This window comes from Hoplias malabaricus, chromosome 7, assembly GCF_029633855.1.
Source record: "Hoplias malabaricus isolate fHopMal1 chromosome 7, fHopMal1.hap1, whole genome shotgun sequence".
NCBI lineage: Eukaryota > Metazoa > Chordata > Actinopteri > Characiformes > Erythrinidae > Hoplias > Hoplias malabaricus.
Window position 1 is genome coordinate 10042519 of NC_089806.1, and position 24142 is coordinate 10066660.

The 24142-nt window shown below is 42.7% G+C and overlaps 1 protein-coding gene across 1 annotated transcript; it reads left to right on the forward strand.

Moving 5' to 3' along the window:
• pals1b (protein associated with LIN7 1, MAGUK p55 family member b) lies at positions 1-23863 on the forward strand. Its single transcript, XM_066677005.1, has 14 exons — positions 1-231; positions 1923-1945; positions 2311-2539; positions 4505-4582; positions 12117-12239; positions 12977-13138; positions 14744-14821; positions 15085-15268; positions 15934-16002; positions 16169-16243; positions 18298-18465; positions 18702-18904; positions 19057-19167; positions 20769-23863. Exons 1-14 carry the CDS (start codon positions 1-3, stop codon positions 20943-20945), a joined length of 1911 nt encoding a protein of 636 aa, XP_066533102.1. The 3' UTR covers positions 20946-23863.
• Positions 23864-24142: the final 279 nt, after the last annotated feature.

The following is a 24142-nucleotide window of genomic DNA, read 5'->3' on the forward strand; positions in this document are numbered from 1 at the left end:
ATGGCTGTGGAGTTCCCCAGTGATCCAGTTTCCATTGGACCCCCGTCCCGCTACAGCAGCAAGATGGAGAAGATCCAAACCTACCAGGAGGAGTTGAGAAAGAAAAGGGAAGATGGAGGGCGCTATCGGACCCTCAACACCAACATGATGGCCTCCTCACAAAAACTCAATACACTATCACAGAGTCCTAAAATGGGCATAGAAAACCCCACATTTGACAGAGAAGAGACCGCAAAGGAAAGCACATTGGAGCAGGAGGCCCAGGCTAACACTGGTGAGTACCAGAACTAGCCATGCTAGCAGACTTTGGGGAAATCATTCTTAAAAGGAGTAGTCCCAGAGATCACAACTGGCCTCTCATACTCTCTCTCTCTCTCTCTGTGGCCCTCTCTCTCTGCTATGACTCTTAGAACACAGGAATTTTTTGGCAATTTTGGGGTGTGATTTGGGCTGGTGGTTTACATTTTTCTATGTCATTTTGCTTTATGTCTATTTATTGATCCATTGAAACTTTAAAAGGGACATATTATGAAAAACTTACATTTTCAGTGCATATGCACATAAATGTTTACACATGGAGGACCTACCAACACACAAACTGTGAAATAATACCACACAGTCTGTTCTATGCCGACTGGCTAAGTCAGAAAACCTGGGATTAAACAAGCCACTCTGCTTACTACATCAAATGCAGACTCTACCATCTGAGCATCTCCAGTCACAGTGCTGGACCCACATTCATGTGAGCAAATGTAGGGTTAAACAGAGCAAAGATATGAAAAAATAAAATAAAATAACGATCCCATACAAGATCAGAAAATTGACAGAAGTTTGCATAAACAGTGACAACAAGAGTGGAAAGATAGCCAAGGTAAATTGGAGCTTGTGTGTGCCATAACACTGCTGTGAGCTTTGATCTTTGTGATATTTTGACAAAAGGATGTCAAAGATGTTTAAATAAGACCCCAGAACTGGGCTCAATCGAGGGAAACATATGTCCATAAGACACAGGGAGAACACACCACACTCCTCACAGTCACCCGGAGGAAACCCACGCAGACACAGGGAGAACACACCACACTCCTCACAGATTGTCACCCGGAGGAAACCCACACAGACACAGGGAGAACACACCACACTCCTCACAGACAGTCACCCGGAGGAAACCCACACAGACACAGGGAGAACACACCACACTCCTCACACAGTCATCCGGAGCGGGAATCGAACCCACAACCTCCAGGCCCCTGGAGTTGTGTGACTGCGACACCTACCTGCTGCACCACGGTGCCATCCCTTATTTTATTCATGAAAAAGTTTTATATAATTATTATTATTATTATTATTACAAAAGTCTGCGATTAGCCACAGGCCAGGGGTATGTTTCTTTTACTTTAAGCACTAAGTTGCAGGTAAATAGTTGCTTTTGCAAATATGGGGTCTCTAAAGAGTTGGAAAGTGAGAGACAACAGAAAGAGTTTAATACGTGAAAACGGCCTTCATAATGAAACGGAAAATATCAAATTATTAAAGACATTAAGAGAAATGGGGTTTTAATGTTTTATTTATTTAAAAATGCTTAATACCATTTATTTACAAGTCTTGTTTTATCATAAATGAGTGATGGGAATCTGGATTAAGAAATGTCTAACATTCTTCATTCCACAAAATCATGATATTCTGTGTTTTTCCGTTCCATTTCCTGAACTGCTCCGGATGGACACACAAGGGCCATTCCTCGTGGATTCATTCATATTCCCCTCTTCACAGTTATCAAGAATAACTATTATAAAGGTGTATTGAAGTGAAAGTCTCATGAAAACTGTTTCTGATGTTCAGACAGTGGCCAGTTCCATGAGTGGGAGAGGTTACAGAGCTATGGAGGTCTCCCATAACCTCTTCAAGATGAGCGCTGTCGGTAGTTGAGGATGAAATCAGTACACTAGGATTAGATATACCAGGTATTTGGGCTATAGCTGGTGGAACTTTCTCACATTACGTTATTGGACTTGGAGGGCAGTGGAAGTCCAATACATTTATAGCACATTTAGAGATGGTTTTACTGCTTTAAATGAGTTGTTTTCTTAAAGCAACTTCAGTCATCTGTTAATATGAATGTATGGCGTCTGTGTTCAATGATGAGGAGTGTGTTAAGTGTTTAAAGGCCACACACAGGTTGCGAACTGAAAGCTTTTTTCACTCTACTGTCTCTCTTTCTGTGGAGAGTGTGTGTTTGTTTGTATATATGCAATATTCTAGACATTACTAATATTTGAGTCTCACATTTGCTCAATTTCTCTCTCTCTCTCTCTCTGTGTATGTCTCAGAGCTGAACGAGCTGCTGTGTTCTCTGCAGCGTGTCAGGTACAGTCTGAGCGATGATGCTGAGAGTGCGGCAGATGTGCAGGTGGTGATGGAGCTGCTGCAGCAGAGTGAGTTCCAGCAGGCCTTCAGCATGCACAGCTCTGTGTCTCTGGGAGTCAGAGCCATTAACCCTCCATATCCCATCACTGCCCGAGCTCAGCAACTCTGCCACGAGGTACGACATCAACATATTTTTTCAGCAGATAACCAGTAGAACCACTAAGCGCTTTAGGTCCAACAGTTTGTAAATATCTCTTCTAATAAGAGCTTTCCATTACTGCAGGAGCTGGAGAGATGATCTTTGCCTTTATCGGGAAATTAAGGCCTTTTCACACCGCATTCAATTGAAACAAACACGTATATTAACAGAGTCTGAAACAGACAGATTCTGAATTAGAACTAATTCTATTTCTGCATTTGATGGATATGTTAAAATCAGCCTGACCAATCAGAACGCAGTCATCATAGTTACAGACCAAACAAATCAGCAGGAAGATGGCGGCTGAATAGCTCGTCTTGTTTGTAGTCTCCAACTCGTCGGACTTGGTGTGATGGTTCCACTACGTTAAAAATCTGTTATTTGCATTCGAAAACATTTTACACAGTGTGAAAAGGCTTTGAGGGTCTGATAGTGGAGTTAACTAATCAGCTTTAGATTAATAACTGAACCAATTTAGTGAGAAGGTAGGAATCTCACTCTTTGCATGCTGGATGTTTTGGATATTTCAGTCAGTCATAGAAGTTAATTTTTGTTTTCATTGTACGGCAATGGTTGCAATGACGGCTTGTTCATTGGGTGAATTAAGAGTTAGCCTTCCAGACCATTCGCACATTGCACTGTACAAATTATTCAGGAAAACTACTTTGACACTGTCGTTTAACATGGAAGAGTTTTATTTCTCTGGTCACCTCATGTAGAAATGCCTGCAGTAACCAGTGCCAGGCATTTTCTAGAGTGCTGCCTTCTGGATTAGTTGCAAGGGCCTGATGGTTCGGAGAGGAAAACCAGCCAGGAGTGAGCTGTAGTCAAGTCTTGAGAAGACAAGGGACTGGGCAAGCCTCCTGAGAGAGAAAGGGTTGAATCATTACAGTCAAGCTGTGGAGAGTTGGTCCCACATTGCCATTGATTCAGGAGAGATGTTCCGGTGTTTGAACATGATAAAATAGGTCACTGTAGTTGATATAAACATAAGCGACTTTGAGCTATGCCTCTGGCCTCATAATGCCTGATAGATACCACCATTAATGGAGTCACATTACACTATTGCCTTAAACAAACGATGGCTAATTCCACTGCAGTCTAAATGATGTCCTGCCCAGGTCCCAGGATAGAGCTGCTGAAGTGAATGGTCATGGCTGTCAACAGTATAGTAGCTGACCTTATTTTGGTGTTAGATTCTGTTTCCGACTCTGTAGAATTACTATCTGTGATCCACACCAGAGCCTTTTCTCATTGTGATATTTCATGCTTAAGTTTGTCTTCTGAGATTTTCTTCTTCTTCTTCTTGATGGCTGGCGTAAACACTGGTTGATTCTGGATGAGGATTCCTCCAGCAGACAGAAGGACATTTGATTCTTAGGCATTCACATTCTGATGGTGGGATTTGGAGCACGTCAGTACACCATCTGTTGTTGATTAGGAAGCCAACGCCTTCTCGTCTGATCTCGCTAGCCGAAGCATGAGCTCTGTCTGTGCAGTAAAACTGGGAATTCCTCAGGCAGCAGAGCTCTGTCTGGAGTTTGTGTTTTGTTCCTATTTCCGTAAAGCAGCATTATATTTATATAACACAACCTATGACAACATTTCTGTTATCAACACAATTCTCCCTGTAGTTTAAATAAAAAGGTTTGTCCACATTTTTAAAATATTAATAAAACAATTTACATTTTCTTAAAAAAAAAAAAAAAACCCTGAGAGTAACCAAGACATTACTAGCCAGGTGTAGAGATGTTGAGGTACGTCTTACACTGTACATCTGTACCACATCTGGACACATTTGCAGAATGGCCATCTGCTGAATCAGAAGGCTAGAAGCCTTCATATTTACATGTGTATCACTCCATTCTTTGGCTACTCACTCAACACGGACTGTTTGACCAAGCTCAGATGCCTTTCTTCCATGCGTGTGATGCGTTTCAGGTGCAGAATGTCTTACAGTTCACCAAGCAGAAAGAGGGGATTGAGCTCAAAGCCCTGCTGACCATTCCACACTTTCAGGTATGTGCTTTCTGTTTACAGTTTCAGTCAACACTGTCCTCCTGCCAGCAGAGGCCTCTGGCCTATTTACACTCTGTGTACTCTATGTGGCCACTGTACGTACACTGTGAGTTAAGGAATTTCAGCCACACTCATTAGTATTATTCATTACACTCATAACAGCTCTATACAGTCAAGCACATAGCCAGGTAATGTCCATAGACCAACACTAGCAACAGAGTTGGGGCCGTACTGAAGAGTTTGTTATGAGATTTAATCCATATCTCTGCATTAAAAATATTGTCATCTGCCTTCTGACTTTAGTAGTTGCGGCTCTGTGTTTACATCTCCTAATGAAGCTGCTAATACGCCACTAGGCTCTGTAAAACAAGTGAATTATGGGACAAAGTTATGGCCAAATTTGGTAAAATGATTAATATGAATTTTTTTTAATGCAAGGGCGGCACGGTGGCGCAGCAGGTAGGTGTCGCAGTCACACAGCTCCAGGGGCCTGGAGGTTGTGGGTTCGATTCCCGCTCCGGGTGACTGTCTGTGAGGAGTGTGGTGTGTTCTCCCTGTGTCTGTGTGGGTTTCCTCCGGGTGACTGTCTGTGAGGAGTGTGGTGTGTTCTCCCTGTGTCTGTGTGGGTTTCCTCCGGGTGACTGTCTGTGAGGAGTGTGGTGTGTTCTCCCTGTGTCTGTGTGGATTTCCTCCGGGTGACTGTCTGTGAGGAGTGTGGTGTGTTCTCCCTGTGTCTGTGTGGGTTTCCTCCGGGTGACTGTCTGTGAGGAGTGTGGTGTGTTCTCCCTGTGTCTGTGTGGGTTTCCTCCGGGTGACTGTCTGTGAGGAGTGTGGTGTGTTCTCCCTGTGTCTGTGTGGGTTTCCTCCGGGTGACTGTCTGTGAGGAGTGTGGTGTGTTCTCCCTGTGTCTGCATGGGTTTCCTCCGGGTGACTGTCTGTGAGGAGTGTGGTGTGTTCTCCCTGTGTCTGCGTGGGTTTCCTCCGGGTGCTCCGGTTTCTTCCCACAGTCTAAAAACACACGTTGGTAGGTGGATTGGTGACTCAAAAGTGTCCGTAGGTGTGTGTGTGAGTGAATGTGTCTGTGTTGCCCTGTGAAGGACTGGCACCCCCTCCAGGGTGTGTTCCCGCCTTGCGCCTAGGCTCTGGACCCACTGCGACCCTGAACTGGATAAGCGGTTACAGATAATGAATGAATGTTTTAATGCAGGTGTTAAATTGTTCAAATTAATCACATTCATTAACATTCACATCACTAGAGGAAATGTAATAACAGTTTAATAGACTGCAATATTTATTTTTAAATGAATGGTATTAATAATGATTTTATTCCATTTGCTGTAGCTTCTGTTCTTCTGTGAAGGCTTTACACTAAGCGTTTGAAGGTTTGATTGCAATCAACCTCTTAAACTTTAGTGAGGTGGATGATTAGTTCGGGTTCACCACTCCAACTCAACACAAATGTTTTGTATGGAGCTCCATCACTCCAGAGAACACAGTTACACCGCTCCACATCCCAATGCTGGAGGTGTTTATAGCCCCTATAACCCATCACTGACATTGGACAAGGTGACCTTAGGCTCATGTTCCCCTGCCACAGGACATCCTATTTCTCTTCTTGCCTTTCTAAAAAGATTACACAAACTGTGGGCACAACGTCTGTCCAGAATGTGTGCACATTAAAATAGCTGAATTTAGTCATTAGAAGAAGCACCTACAAGCCACAGTGTCCTGCTTTATCTGTTCAATTAAAAACTGTAACAAAGCACAGCATGTGTCCCTGCACGTATTCTCAGGTTTGAACCCTGTGCCAAACTGTCGCGTCGGGAGGGAAATTGGCTTAGAGTCTGAGAGCCTCCTAAAGATCAGACTGAGGTGAGCAGGAACTGTCATTGTTTTACAGAGATTCTAATCCAGTCTTCTTAAGAGCCAACGCGAACTGTCAGAAGGAGCATAAACATTCACCAGAGAACAACTGAAGTGTCATTCATGTGACATCCCTTGAGCACTCCTTTCTTTCTCGTTTTAGGTATGAGACTTGAAAGAGTAAGAAGCTGCACTATTTTATATTGCTATTTATACAATAACACACACGAGGGAAAGTTGTACTCTGAGATATTAATCAATGAAGTCCAGTCAATGTCTCAGATATAACACAGCACTGAGTGCATTATTCTGATTATATCACAGTTTGTAGATTTTTTAAAATATATTTAAGGAATTAAATCTCAACAACTTAGACATTCTATGTAAAATTAAATATTTTGCCGTAAAAAGTGCACTGAAAATTCTAATCAAGACAACATAAAGTATTAGATCATAGCTTGAGGGAACTACAGCACATTCAAAAGCAAGATGAGCTGTTCATTCATACATTGTCTGTAACCCTTATCCAGTTCAGGGTCGCGTTGGGTCCAGAGCCTACCCAGACTCATTGGGCACAAGGCATGAGCTGTTCGCTGCAAATTAAATCTTGGAATTACTGACTAAAATGTCCAGGAGTCAGGCAATTTGCCGGTAAACTTTCTTATTGCGGGCGGCACAGTGGTGCAGCAGGTTAGTGTCGCGGTCACACAGCTCCAGGGACCTGGAGGTTGTGGATTTGATTCCCGCTCCGGGTGACTGTCTGTGAGGAGTGTGGTGTGTTCTCCCTGTGTCTGTGTGGGTTTCCTCTGGGTGCTCCGGTTTCCTCCCACAGTCCAAAAACACAGGTGGATTGGCGACTCAAAAGTGTCCGTAGGTGTGTGTGTGTGTTGCCCTGTGAAGGACTGGCGCCCCCTCCAGGGTGTATTCCCGCCTTGCGCCCAATGATTCCAGGTAAGCTCTGGACCCACCACGACCCTGAATTGGACAAGCGGTTACAAATAATGAATGAATGAATGAAAAAACTTTGGGAATCTTTGGGAATCCCACAATTCGATTCAGAATCGATTCTTGGGGTCACAATTTGATTTTTTTTCCCGATTCTTTTTTTCCGAACAAACACCGTAACACAAAACTACACCCCCCCCCCCCGTAGCCTACTAGACTTGCATGCCTGTGCATAGCCCACGCTGCTTTCTTGTTTTGCCTAGCACTACGGTGGCTGAGAAGGCACACGGGCACCCGCCCAAAAATAAATAAATAAAAATAAAATCGATTTTTTTGAAAATGAGAATCTATTCTGAATCGTTCAATGTTAGAAACGTGATTTGAGTTTGAATCGATTTTTTCCTACACCCCTCAAAATAAGGTCACTTCTTGCAGTCAAACAGCTGCAGTTAGGTCCTTCAACAGTAATCATTATTTGAGAATAGATTTTTCAAAACAAGAGAAGTAATTAGTCACATGAAGAAGACAGCATGAACACTGAATATAGCAATGTAGCTTTGTAGACACCCTACCTCAGATTGTCTTGGTTTGTTTTGACTGACAGGGTAAACAGGTTGTTTTGTGAAGTATATTTTGTGATTTTGTTTGAGGGGTAAGTTTTCCATTAATATGAGTTGTGTTGAATTTCACGGCTCGAATTAACAGCACAGGCCTGCAACCAGCATATCGTCGTTGTCTAAAGAAAAACAGGTATTTCCAGAATAGTAACTGAATAATAGTAAGTGAAGGAAAAGCATATTACTTGCAATGAAATTCAGTGTAAAAAAATATTCCAAGTAATACAGGAGCATTTCTATTGGTTCATTCATCATGAAATTCATCATGAAACAACAGATACTGGAAGCCTGTGCTAGCATTTCTCCTGCGGTGTTGCTATCAGTGTGTGAAGAGTGGGAAGAGAGGGTTGCATTGACAATCCAACACAATGGGCAGCACTTTCAACACATTTTATAAGTGGTCAGAGACTTGTAAATAACTCATGAAAGAATAAAGTTACATTTAAACCAAGCACACCATTGTTTTTCTTGTGAAATTCCCAATACGTTTGATGTGTTATATGACCCTCCTCCCATTGGAAAAAAAACAAAGTTAGATCCAAAATGGCCGACTTCAAAATGGCCGCCATGGTCACCAACCATCTTGAAAAGTTTCCCCCCTCCCATATACTGATGTGCTACACACAGGAAGTTAATATCACCCACCATTCCTATTTTATTAAGGTGTATCCATATAAATGACCCACCCTGTAGTAAACTAAAAAGCAACAAAAATGGAGATACATGTTTTTCTTTGGAAAGCGACAATATGTATTGTGTTAAAAGCTGGTACTCTGGTCAGTTGGCATGACTATACTGGGTGGCCAGGTAAAGTAGCAGAGCCACAAATACACTGGACTGGGATTCACAGTGGGTGCATCATGTATGTGCAGAACGCAAGGTATTGCAGTGAGAGAACAATGATGAACATTCGTTTATTCCTTCATCTTCTCTAACTGCTTCATCGTGGTCTGGGTTGTGGTGGGTCTGGAGCCCAAACACACCCTGGACAGAGCACCATTTCCTCCCAGGGCTGATGAACTAAAAGATGAAAATGATGCTGATGAAACTGAGAGCTACGTTGCAGAAAGATAAGATGCTGAATCTAGATCTGGAATGTAGTTCATGTCTAAACTCCAGTCTTTTAAAAGTAGGTAACTGCAGCCTCCGAATTCTCGAAAGGTGCCCCAGACTCTGAGGTGCTCTTTGACTCCGTTATCTCTCTGGGAGCTTTTCTGAAGTGTTTGAGAGCTTTTGTCCGCAGTGACCTGTCAACAGGTTAATCAGTGCAGGGGTCACGCAGTGTCCAGCTGTCTCGGTCGCCGCTTACCCGCTGGATTACAGGCAAATGCTTGGGTGCATTGGCAAAGCAGGGTTAATGTGTCCTAAGCACCTTCAGCAGATATGATTGTATTAAGACACCAAAGCCCAGCCAGGCAGTGTCCAGACTGACTTAGCAGAAGAAGTGTAAAGGTGAAGAGAAGGATTTCTCCGACAGGAAGAGACAAACATTTTTAGCAGTGAATCAGTGATGATGCTGCGTTGGGGGGAGGGTGTTGGGTTGTAATTGTGGAGCATGTAAAAGTCATGTATGAGGCATCTTTCAGACACCGACTGTCATATGAAAACCATATTAAAACCCTGTTAGACCCCTCATGATCTATTAATTTTAAAAAGAATACCCTAAACACACAGTCAATCACCTACGCCACAGCATTACAGTCATTGTGTGGTGTGTCTGGACTGTGCTGTGTACTCGGCTGTCGAAGCCATTTTGCCTCAGAGTCAGAGTGTGAGTCTGAGTCAACTCAGAGTCTTTCTCACAATTCAGTGCGAGAGTTGGTGTTAATCTTAGTCAGACTCTGTTACTGTTAGAGCTGAGATCGAGCCTTGTGACTGTGTCGGGCACTGGGCGCCACTTCTGCCCCGCTTCAGTGTCAGATCCTATTAGAATGTGCTGGAGACCAAAGCTTTTCCTCTGCCTCCTCCTACTACGCCTCCTTCAGAATCTCTTACTGGCTCCACAGTCTTCTCTCCTGCTGGTAATCTCTGGTAATCAATGTTTAGAGCTGTAAGGTCTGCTACTTTTGACTAGGACTCTGAAAATTCACTGTAACCCATCAATATTTATCATTAGATTTAAGTTTCTTTCCTATGTGTTACTATGTTAGATAAATAATGTGGACATGCGATGTGAACCGTCAGATCGGATTTCATGCCTCTTTTTGCCTGTACACATGAGCTTAGCCCTGCCTTCAACAGCCAGCACTGGCAGGGACATTCAGGCTGTGTCTCAAATGTCCCCCTGCTTCCTGCATAGTGCACTGTGTGGTGAGGAAACTCTAACTATTCGAATGTTAGAAAAAGAGCTGTGAAGGTGAAAGCTGAATATAAATGGATTTGAGTTCGACACATTGTGCAATACTCAGGTGTAGAAGCTGTTATTTAAGGACATATGTTGTGCACTGCACAGGGCTTAGGGACCCATTTGGGACTGAGCCAAGTTGTTTACATTACTGACAGATACAGGTCACTTACATTTATGACCTGTATAAAATAAGAACTGATTAATGACTCTTGTCATTGACGGAATGTATTCAGATTTATATTCAGTCATGTTAAGATCTGGTGGATTGTGTTGAGTTTGGGCAGGGCTGAGCACTGCTGGCTGTTCTGGTGATTGATGGCGCTGGCCGGCTGCTTAATGTAAAGCAGGATTATGGAGGATTGTGTGTAGTTGGGGATTAGCCTCAGGTTTGGTGCTGTAGGTGAGATACTTATTGACTGTAGAGTAAAGTTCTCCTGCTACAAGAAACAAGGCTGAAGAAGAGAGGATCCAGCAGCAGTTCTAGACCGGCAGTTTTCAAGGTTTTAGACTGCTACTGCCCACAGACATGGAGTGTATTGTGATTTAATTGTGACATTTTATTATTAGCATATGTTCAATAAGTAATAAATGATGGTGAATCCATATTGTTATATTGTTAAAAAAATACTTGCTCTTAATGTTCATCAGACACCATCGAAACCATAGCTTTAAAATCCTGATCTATGTGGTTTAATTATAAGCTAATATATGTCCCCCTCAAAATAATTCATTCATTCATTATCTGTAACCCTTATCCAGTTCAGGGTCGTGGTGGGTCCAGAGCCTACCTGGAATCACTGGTCGCAAGGCGAGAACACACCCTGGAGGGGGCGCCTGTCCTTCACAGGGCAACACAGACACACATTCACTCACACCTACGGACACTTTTGAGTCGCCAATCCACCTACCAACGTGTGTTTTTGGACCGTGGGAGGAAAACGGAGCACCCGGAGGAAACCCACGCAGACACAGGGAGAACACACCACACTCCTCACAGACAGTCACCCGGAGGAAACCCACGCAGACACAGAGAGAACACACCGCACTCCTCACAGACAGTCACCCGGAGGAAACCCACGCAGACACAGAGAGAACACACCACACTCTTCACAGACAGTCACCCGGAGGAAACCCATGCAGACACAGAGAGAACACACCACACTCCAAACAGACAGTCACCCAGAGGAAACCCACGCGGACACAGGGAGAACACACCATACTCCTCACAGACAGTCACCCGGAGGAAACCCACACAGACACAGGGAGAACACACCACACTCCTCACAGACAGTCACCCGGAGCAGGAACCGAACCCTCCAGGTCCTGGAGCTGTGTGACTGCGACACTAACCTGCTGCACCACCGTGCCGCCCCCTCAAAATAATATTAACTTTTATTTTCAGTTGGAGACCTCACAAACTATATCCATAATTTTTTTCTTATTTATCAATAGCTTTGTTTTAAAACATTACCCTGGCTCAGTTTGTCAGCGTTTCCTAAAGGACCCTGTCCCTTTAACCCAAACTCTGACTACTAGAGCCAGACACCTTACACCACAGCATATACGCCTAAAGAGAAGGTCTAGGGCCACTATCAGACCATTTGCTGACCTCCTTGCTTTATACTGCCTTTAGTTCACTGACTGTTTTCATGAGACAATGGTTCAATGATTATTACTGTTCATCTGATGGTGCTATATGTAATTAAATATATACTGCTGGTTAGTGGTGTTTTCTGAGTGTGTCTGTGTGTGTGTTCTGCAGGCTCTGATGGAGGCCCATGATTGTGTAGCGGAGCGGGAGTTGGAACCCGAGTTCAGTTTGGCTCAGTACGGAGGGGAAACGGTTAAACTTGTACGCCTGGAAAAGGCCAGGGACATTCCACTGGTGCGTACCTGGAAACCTTTCTAAATACAGGTTACACAGGGTTGAGATGTAAAAGTTATGCTACATTCTTTATGTAGGTCTCAGTTCTTTATGCTGTCTCTTTAAAAATGATTATTCCATTATTTTTAGCCGCACGTTGACTGATTTGCAACTCAACACAAAGGCAATAAAACAGTTAGTTGCTTACGTTGCCTGTGTGACGCTGTCTCTCAATCTCACAATATCCTGTGTATTTATTTATCTTTGCAAACAGCTTCATTTGTTATGGCTAAAGTTTGCAGATATAGATAACATCCCTTAATAAGTAAAAGACTTTCATCTAAATTAGGCCTTGCGTTACCAAGTTTACATGCTAAGAGATGTGTAGACCAACTGATGTCCTTTGAACAATGCAATTACTTAATGCATAGTAAACATCTTTATTTCATGTAGGTATTAAAACCATACAGGTGTTTAAGGGGTTTATTCCTGTAAATTAATACTGAGACTAAACTGAAATGGTCTAAAAGGTCTGAGAGTTGACTCTCACTTGCATCACTCGACGTGGGACATCTCTGGTATAACCTTTCGTTACCCAGGGTACATTGTCCTTGTAGTTTAAGAGCACAAATAAAGAAACACGCACAGATATATTTTAGATAACACTTAAATTCCCTGAAAATTCCCCGAATACACAATGTTTCTTTTGAGAATTATCTTTGCTTTTGTGTGTGTGTGTGTGTGTGTGTGTGTTTTAGGGGGCGACAGTGAAGAATGAACATGACTGTGTGATGGTAAGTCGAGTGGTGAAGGGTGGAGCGGCCGATAGAAGCGGACTCCTCAGTGAAGGAGATGAAATTCTGGAGATAAACGGTATCCCCGTTCGAGGCAAAAACATCAATGAAGTCCATGACATCCTGGTGAGAGTAACCTCCATAAGACATAAGCAGACAGGCTATATGCTGCTTAGAGTTGTGTTATGTGCCGTTTAAAAGAATAAGAAGTCATTTCCTGTGTCTACTTTGGAACATAAGTGCATTTATATCGTTGATATCATGTTTTGGTGTTATGTAAACGTTTACAGTCATTCACTTCCCAGTTTGTTTGTGAAACACGAGACATGCTTTCATTGTCATTGGAAAGCAGTACGATGTATTTGTGCCTCTTCCTGGACCTGTCACAGTCATTACACTATCGACATGCTGAACAATATATGGACATTTCTTCACTAATCTTTGCTGACCACAGTGGACCTTGCCCATTGTGTTTAATAGAGAGATAAATAAAAATGTTTACATGAGATTGAACATCGTGAGTATTTTAGCTGCTGACTACGTTCTGTTCTCTGGTTTTGTCTGGGACTGTTATATCCCAGTGATTTAATTCATTCATTCATTATCTGTAACCCTTATCCAGTTCAGGGTTGCGGTGGGTCCAGAGCCTACCTGGAATCATTGGGCGCAAGGCGGGAATACACCCTGGAGGGGGCGCCAGTCCTTCACAGGGCAACACAGACACACACACACATTCACTCACACACACACACATTCACTCACACACTCACACCTACCAACGTGTGTTTTTGGACTGTGGGAGGAAACCGGAGCACCCGGAGGAAACCCACGCAGACACAGGGAGAACACACCACACTCCTCACAGACAGTCACCCGGAGGAAACCCACACAGACACAGGGAGAACACACCACACTCCTCACAGACAGTCACCCGGAGGAAACCCACGCAGACACAGGGAGAACACACCACACTCCACACTCCTCACAGACAGTTACCCGGAGCGGGAATCGAACCCACAACTTCCCGGTCCCTGGAGCTGTGTGACTGCGACACTAACCTGCTGCACCTCCGTGCCACCCTGATTTAATTTTGTTCATGCTTAACTTATTTAGGATATTTAAACATTTGTTATATTCCGATTTCAATGTCTGAATATTCTAAGGAAATATGTTTTTACAAATATTTCATTGCTCTTTAAAGCAGTGTAATTGCATTTATATTTTTATATTATCATGTGTATTATCAGTGGCATAATATGGTGTTAAAATCACAATAATAATGATCACATTTACTGCAATTGTTTCTAGGACATTACATCAATCACAAAAATGACTATAATTTATAACAACTCTGCATTCAACCCATCCATGGCAGTGAAAACACACACACACACACACACAGTAACAGCGAGTAGACATCCCAGGGCCTGATGTAGAGTTGTTGGTTAGGTGCCTCAGCTGTGAATGTGGAGGGAGGAAACTTAAAAAGTGCTGGGTGTGTGTTAGGGTGTGACATGAAGAAAGAACATGACTGTGAGGGTTGAGCGAAGGGTGGAGCAGCCATAAACCTTCTATATTTGTTAATTAAACAGCAGAATACAGCCTGTCTACCATTAATTCGTGGTTAAATCACAGAATTATTTTAGTGTCTTTCACTGGGATTCCCCAGAGCTTGAATGTAATGTGTGTTTTGTGTTTTTTTGTGTCCCCCCCCCCCCTCTCTCACTCCAGTCAAACATGCATGGGACCCTGACCTTCCTCCTGATCCCCAGCTCGCGACACAAAGTCCCCACACACAGGCAGACTGTGGTAAGCCTCCACTACAACTTACATTTGGGTAATTTATTGTGATAGGCATCAAGGAAAATTTACATGCATATGACTACTACTACTAATAATAATAATAATATTGTTATTTCAGAGGTCTTATGGAGCTCATGCCCTGATGTAACATATCTGTTTGGATGGCGCTATTAGGCAGTTGGTTTTAATGTTATGGCTGATTGGTGTATGTAGTGCTCAGTCCTCAGACAAAAATGGAATTTCTCCTAATAGCCGCTTTATCTCCTCAGATGCATGTGAAAGCTTATTTCAGCTATGACCCTGCAGAAGACCCGTACCTCCCCTGTAGAGAGCTGGGGCTGGCCTTTCAGAAAGGAGACATCCTGCACGTCCTCAGTCAGGACGATCCCAACTGGTGGCAGGCTTATAAAGATGGAGATGACCACAGCCAGCGGCTCGCTGGCCTCATACCCGGTGAGGGAGGAACACAGAATTAGCAATGCAACACCTGGCACTGAAAAACTATGCATTGCAACAATATCAGAAAGAACCAATAAAGCACTTAGCTTCAAAACACCTGGTATTATACCACTTAGAATTACACTGGCACTAGCACTACTCCTTGTATGATAACATGAGGCATTCTGAAACAGCCACACATGCTCAGTGGATAGTCTAGTGGGGAATAAAGCTGTGAGCACTGTGTGCAGTGAGATGGAGTATTTGCACCCGACATCAGTAACTGACTTCTCTAATGCACTTGTGGCGGAACACCATCAAATTAGAGCCAGACTCATGTTTTTTCGTTCATTCTCTTAGACACCACTGTCCGTACCGGAGCACTTTGTAGTTGTACAATGGCAGACGGTAGAATACCTGTTACTACTCTGTGTACACTGTTAGACTCCTTTTACCCTGTTTTAAAATGGACAGGATCCACATAGGACTACCACAGAGCAGGTATGATTTGAGTGGATCAGATAGAGCAGCGAGGCTGGATTTTATTTATGTTATTTTATATTTAAATATATTAACATTTTTGTAGGACTCATGGGTTAAACAGTAAAAGGGGAATTAAATTGTTGGTTTAAAAATTGATGATTTATTATGTTTTGTTATGTTTACTTTGTTGTCATAAGGGAAGAGTTTCCAGCAGCAAAGAGAAACTCTGAAGAAAACTGTCCTAGACCGAAATCCAGAAAATCCAGGTGAGTGTTCTTCTCACACAAACCCACACACACACACACACACACACAGGAACACAATGTACAATACTGTAGACCTCTTAACATAATCTCTAACATTGCTCCACTCGCTTAAGTTTTGTATCTGAAACTGCACACTTATCAACATGGCATTTCAATGTTACTTCAGGAAAACCCTGGTATTCAAAGAAGATCAAGAAGCCGAGAAAAAAGAGCTTCTATTCTAACCCCAGCAGGAATCAAGGTGGGTACTGCCCCTTCATCTCTTCATCTTATTTACAGCTATTATTAGATGCTCTAAAGGATTTGTTCCCCTCTCCCTCCTCTAAATCTTGTTTCACTGGCAAATATGTCACTTTGTAGTCAAAGGGTGCATTTTTATTTTCTATTCACTTTTACTTTAATCGGTTAAATTATTACTGAATGAATCCATTTTTCAGTAACTACTATCAGTTTCCTTCTCTCCGTTCATCATTAACTATTTTTCAGGTATTCTGTAATGACAATAAAAAAAAGCACTAATGGATTTAGCCAGGAATGTCAAAATTATTCATAATTTAATAACTACTGTTATTCAGTACCTCACCGCCTTTTCTGGAGGCAGATTTTAATCACTATGCATCACTTGTGAGACTCTAAACAGAGAGTTTTCTTATGCTACCATCCTCTGTGCTTCTTTCTGTGATTAGACATCAGGACTATCTCTTAAAAGCTCCTAAAGCACATAGACAAAACTCCAACTTAACACTATAAGTCTCTCAGGCTGTGTTTGTGTAATTCAGGATAGTGCTGAGGTCAGTGGCAAAACAGACAGAAATGTAAACACCCACAGAGCAAGGGATTCTGGGTGCTAACAGAACAAGTTGATCTCCTATTAGAGATAGTTTAGATAAATAATAGGTTGTATTTTATTTTTTTTTAACCCTAAAATTATGGAACTACCATAATTTTAGGGTTTAATTAAATTAATTAAATTTTCCTGAGATCTACATTGATAACCCAAAAAAAAAAAAAAAATACTGTACAGAAGTGGACTGGAAAGGACAAAATAGAACCTCATTGCATAAATAATGTGTATTTGGTTATATTTGGTGGAAATGCTACAGAAGTCCTGAAGGGCAAGGTGAAAAATAAAGTTTAAACTATAATCTTGAGATTAAGTTCCACATTATTAATTAATTAATTTATTTTTTCTTCCTGCTAGTGAGGTCCGCCTGAGGGAGGTTAGCTAGGTGCTAAGAATTAGCATGTACGAAAGTGACAAATAGTTCAGCTGTTCTTAATTATTTATAATATATATATTTATAATTAAGAACAGCTTAATATTTTGTCACTTCTTTGGCTGTATGACGGCCAGTTTGCTCGTGTTTCAGCCATGGGCACTGATTTGGACTGCTCCCCTTGTGGTCAAAACTGGCACAGCATGCTAATTCTTAACACAGCTCCTCAAATAAAATTTCCCCCGGGTCTGGAAACGTATGTCGGGGGGTGGAAGTATCTGCGGGTCAAAACTGGTATAACACACTAGATGTTTTTTAAACCCCTCATGCGGACCTCATTAGTAGGAAAAAACTGAGAAAGAAAAAAAAAGTTAAGCTTTTGATGGCAAAAATTGCACAGGTGCTCCTATAAATATTTTTAACTGTTTTTGGTGTGTGTAACAGGCAGAAAAAAATAAAATAATGCGGAACATAGTTTAAACTTTGCTTTTTTTCCTTGCCCTTAAGGACTTCCGTAAAAAAACACTCCAGTCAATGGGGGGGGATCCTTAACAACTGTGAAAAATGGGGGTGTTATTATCACAGTTTGGGGCTCCACTGAACCATTTGATGGTGACATAACTGGATTAGGTGGCACATTTCTACAGTATTTTGTTACTGCTCAACAGAAAATGGGTCTTACAATCAACAATCTTAAAAACACTAGTGAGGCTACCAAAAAATGGTTGAAGCAGAAGGTGATTTGTGTTTTGGAAGTGAATCAAATACCAAACCGTAATCCAGAAGACCTCTTGTGGCAGGACTCCACTAAAAGCTAGAGTTTATGCAGGGAACCCAAGCACCGACACTGAGTATAATAGTCCTGTAGCGATGAGTAAGACCAAATTCCTAAATTGAAATGTGGGGGCTGATGAGTTTTATATTAACCAGTGTATGCTGTGTACATTTTTTTCTCATATTAATTTATTTGAAAATATTTGTTTATTTTTGTGTATTAAGCAGTGAGGGTTCATAATCATTGTTTTTGGATCATGTGACGTATTTATTTTAAAAGTCAGTAAATGTGTTATTGCCCCAGAAAGCTACACAGAAGATGTTCTGACCTATGAGGAGATGGCGCTGTACCATCAGACAGGGAACCGTAAGCGTCCGATTGCTCTGATCGGTCCCTCCAACAGCGGCCATGACGACCTGAGGCAGAGGCTGCTGTCTGTGGAGCCGGACAGATTTGCTGGCGCTGTGCCTCGTAAGAGCTTTTACCCCTTTAAAATTAAATGGCAACACAACTAAAAATACAGCTTAGATATGCAATGCAGTTTGTGTAGTGAGAGTTTTCACATTCATTGGAACCATGTAAACAAAAGTGCAACACCTAAATATACATTTTTATTGTTATATTGTATGACTTTGGACGTGTACTGTAATTATTAGTAGCTTGTCGTGTATTAAGTTAGAAATGTTGCCTTATTGTCCATATTGCAGACACCACTCGGACCCCCCGGACCCATGAGCTGAACGGGAGGGAGTACCACTTTGTGTCTCGGTCCAATTTCGAGGCTGATGTGTCCACAGGGAAATTTATTGAGTTTGGGGAGTATGAGCGCAACCTTTACGGCACCAGCACAGACTCAGTACGGCAGGTGGTGAACTCGGGTCGCATCTGTGTGCTCTGCCTTCACACACGGGTGAGCACACACACACACACACACACGCTCTTCCTGCAAGGGGCCTCCACATCAGATCACATTGCACTGATTTCCTGTCTTTACTTGTCTGTGTAATCTCACTTATGTATCTCTCTCTAAATCTGAACACACTACATTTCTCCTCTCACCAGTCTTTGCGTGCACTGCGCTCGTCTAATCTCAAACCATATGTCATCTTCATCACTCCTCCTCCTCAAGAGCAGCTGCGCACCCTGGTGTCCAAAGAAGGAAAAAGTTTGAAGGTATGTCCCACAGAAACATGGAGTCAGCTACTGCAGCAGTTCTCACACTGGTCCTCCAAGACCTTGTAGACATCATTTATATAGAGGAGCGCCGAACAATCATTTAATATCAATATATATCACAAAATAAATTGTTTCAATAACAATGATTTTTAAACACATTTTCAATAATTTAATTAAACACTATTTACAGTGTCTGTCACTGACTGCCGTCAGTTCACCGCAATCATTTTAAATTTAGTTTAAAACAAATTAATGTTGACAAAGCCACAGTAGGTTTATGATTGATGGTGTTGTCATGTTTTGTGTTTATTCTCGGAAGGTTTTCAGTGGATTTTAATCTGTTCATATTGATATCAAAATTATATTGCATCGACCAAAATTAAGAAATGTGTAGTGATATATGAGTTTGATATAGAGTAAAATCAGAAAGTTACAGTGCACACATGTGGACACAGATATATTATTTTTCAGTTGTTCACACACACACAAACACACCTTGTATAATTTCCACCAATGTGAAATATCATTATTTACACTTTAATGAACCAAACTGGCATTACTAATTCATTCATTCATTATCTGTAAGCGCTTATTCAGTTCAGGGTCACGGTGGGTCCACAGCCTACCTGGAATCATTGGGCGCAAGGCGGGAACACACCCTGGAGGGGGCGCCAGTCCTTCACAGGGCAACACAGACACACTCACACATTCACTCACACACTCACACCTACGAACACTTTTGAGTCACCAATCCACCTACCAACTTGTGTTTTTGGCCTGTGGGAGGAAACTGGAGCACCCGGAGGAAACCCACGCAGACACAGAGAGAACACACCACACTCCTCACAGACAGTCACCCGGAGGAAACCCCCGCAGACACAGAGAGAACACACCACACTCCTCACAGACAGTCACCCGGAGGAAACCCCCGCAGACACAGGGTGAACACACCACACTCCTCACAGACAGTCACCCGGAGGAAACCCACGCAGACACAGGGTGAACACACCACACTCCTCACAGACAGTCACCCGGAGGAAACCCACGCGGACACAGAGAGAACACACCACACTCTGGAAGCTGTGTGACTGCGACACTAACCTGCTGTACCACCGTGCCGCCCCAACATTAGTAATTACTCAATCAAAATCCATAACGTATTTAAACAAGAGCAGTCAAATAAAATCAGAAAACGGATACAGGAAATATGGGGCAAACAAATTCAGAATAAAATCAACAGGGCAGCCACCAATAGCAAATAATCCAAATCTGTTTCATAGTTTATCCTCAAACAACCTAATCCTTAAAATACAGCCAATTAAAGTATAAAACCTTCCCGTGATAAATAATTTTACCCAGGATGTCCAACTTACAAAAATGTGGGTTTATTGGGACTAAATTCCTTCATTCGTTTCCTGTTACTGCTTCATCATGACCAAGGTCCTGAGCCTATGCAGAATCCCTGGACGGGATCTCAACCTGGACAGGGCCGACCCAATAAATGAACTCTCTATACAGAACTTGTCTCTAGTTTCCCACCTGGTACTAATCATTTTAATCTGAGATTCTCTTTGTGCTCTTTGTGGCTGTTTTCTAAGCATGAGGACCTAAAGGAGATGACAGAAAAGGCCCAGGAGATGGAGCAGAACTACGGCCACCTGTTTGATGCGGTCGTGGTGAACAGTGACGAAGATATGGCTTTCTTCGAACTCCTGCGGCTCATCGATAAACTGGACACACAGCCGCAATGGGTCCCATCCTCCTGGCTCTGCTGAGTCCACAGCAATAACAAAAGCCTCGACACAGACTGGATTTAACACAAACTCACTGTGAAGGAAAACAATTCATTTGAGACCACTGTCTCTTAGCGTGCCCTCTTTATGTGTTCAGGGAAGAAATGAACAGCAGCCAAACAGTCCTCTTTCAGTGTACATCATTAGACAGACTCTAGGACCAGGTCTGGGCTTAAACATTATGGTCCAACATCCGAAAAAATCTGTTCTTACATTTTTACACAGTGTTAATTTCTTGTGGCCCAAACACAGAGCTTGTGAAACAGTCTCTATGACAACAGTAACAAAGCCTGAATTTTTGAAAGCCTCACTTGTGCTAATTTTGAAAATTCCTCAGTACAAAGAAAGACAGTGGACAGCACTTAAGAATGAATGGACTGAAATGTATGTAATGATTTGTCTCACTCTTTTGACACAGGACATGTTTATGATTCTAAGCACTGTTTTATTGTTTTTTTTTTAGTAATCCAGTTTACACGGTTTTAATATTCATTCATTCATTATCTGTAACCCTTATCCAGTTCAGGGTCGCGGTGGGTCTAGAGCCTACCTGGAATCACTGGGCGCAAGGCGGGAATGCACCCTGGAGGGGGCGCCAGTCCTTCACATGGCAACAAACACACTCACACATTCACTCACACAGCCAATCCACCTACCAACTTGTGTTTTTGGACTGTGGAAGGAAACCGGAGCACCCGGAGGAAACCCACGCAGACACGGGGAGAACACACCACACTCCTCACAGACAGTCACCCGGAGGAAACCCACGCAGACACGGGGAGAACACACCACACTCCTCACAGACAGTCACCCGGAGGAAACCCACACTGACACAGGGAGAACACACCAAACTCCTCACAGACAGTCACCCAGAGGAAACCCACGCAGACACGGGGAGAACACACCATCTCCTCACAGACAGTCACCTGGAGGAAACCCACACAGACACAGAGAGAACACACCACACTCCTCACAGACAGTCAACCGGAGGAAACCCATGCAGACACAGGGAGAACACACCACACTCCTCACAGACAGTCAACCGGAGGAAACCCATGCAGACACAGAGAGAACACACCACCCTCCTCACAGACAGTCACCCGGAGGAAACCCACGCAGACACAGGGAGAACACACCACACTCCTCACAGACAGTCACCCGGAGGAAACCCACATTGACACAGGGAGAACACACCACACTCCTCACAGACAGTCAACCAGAGGAAACCCACGCAGACACAGAGAGAACACACCACACTCCTCACAGACAGTCAACCGAAGAAAACCCACGCAGACACAGGGAGAACACACCACACTCCTCACAGACAGTCACCAGATCAGTGTCTACGCTGGGACTGCATTTTGTTCATGGTCAGTATCACATTCCTCCAAACCAGGATGTACACCAGAAGCTTGATTAGGAGTGAGAAAACAGACGTTCAGTTCACAGCACCAGAGGGGCCAGGGGTATAAAAAATAATCTGTGGTGAGGGAACAAAATTTGTGGCCATGATTTCTTAACTTGATTTCTTGTTTTATCTGCACAGTCATTCTCTTTTTTTGGCCATTGTTTCATAATTCTTTTCACAGTTTGTGTTTTAAATAGAGTGCATGTTTTCTTTCATTTGTATGCACACAGTTTTGTGTCAGTCTTTTTAATCTGTAGCAGCAATTTAAGAAATTGTACACTGTCATTAATTCATAGTCTATAAGCACTTATCTAATTCAGGGTCGCAGTGGGTCCGGAGCCTACCCAGAATCACTAGGTACAAGGTGGGAACACATCCAGGAGGGGACACCAGTCCTTCATAAGGCAACACTCACTCACACACACCTATAGACACTTTTTGATTCACCTATCCACTGTGGGAGGAAACAGGAGCACCTGGAGGAAACCCATGCAGACACAGGGAGAACACACCTAACTCTTTAAAAACTAACTCACCTGACACTACCTGCTGCGCCACTGTGCCGCCCTAATTTTACACACATTTTCCCTCAAAATACTTTTGTTTTCTCATTTAAACAGAATAAGAAGTGACTTTTGAACCTTGCAAACATCATTTAAAATGTAAGAATTTGTAGTATTTTTTTTTTAAATTTACAGTTTGTCTTGTTTTACATTCAGATGTTAAATAGTGAAACGCTATAAAATATAGTAGATATTTATTTGTGGACACATTTTTTATAGATAGTAAGTTCTCAGGAATATTTATTATTTGTGCATTTGTGATAACCTATGAATTTATAGCAAATCCTGACTGAAACTTGAAATAGGATGTTGTATTGTTTTATACCGTGACAGAAAGATATTTTATTGACAGATTTCTCGTGTTTCTCCAACTATAGCTACAGCATAGTGCTGTGTAGGTTTTTGTAATAAATATCAATATAAAGACAAAAGACATGAGATATATATATTAATGCATGTGTACCCAGGTGTGCTTGTTGGTTCCCTATGTATTTTTAAAGACAACTGATGTTTAAGCAAAGGTTTTTATGGTTTTAACTTCCACTCTTATATTCGTCATAACACGTTATATAAAAGGGTTTGAATGTCTTGTAATTGGATCTCAGAATGTAATAATACTGATAGTGCCTTAAATATGAGAAGTTTTACTTACATCTAATAACTGAGATTCTAAGTCAATCTTTGTAGTTTTTCATTCATTCATTGGCTGTAACCCTTATCCAGTTCAGGGTCGCGGTGGGTCCAGAGCCTACCTGGAATCATTGGGCGCAAGGTGGGAATACACCCTGGAGGGGGCACCAGTCTCACAGACAGTCTCCCGGAGGAAACCCACGCGGACACAGGGAGAACACACCACACTCCTCACAGACAGTCACCCGGAGGAAACCCACACAGACACAGGGAGAACACACCACACTCCTCACAGACAGTCACCCAGAGGAAACCCACACAGACACAGGGAGAATACACCACACTCCTCACAGACAGTCACCCAGAGGAAACCCACGGATACACAGGGAGAACACACCACACTCCTCACAGACAGTCACCCGGAGGAAACCCACGCAGACACAGGGAGAACACACCACCCTCCTCACAGACAGTCACTCGGAGGAAACCCACACAGACACAGGGAGAACACACCACACTCCTCACAGACAGTCACCCGGAGGAAACCCACACAGACACAGGGAGAACACACCACACTC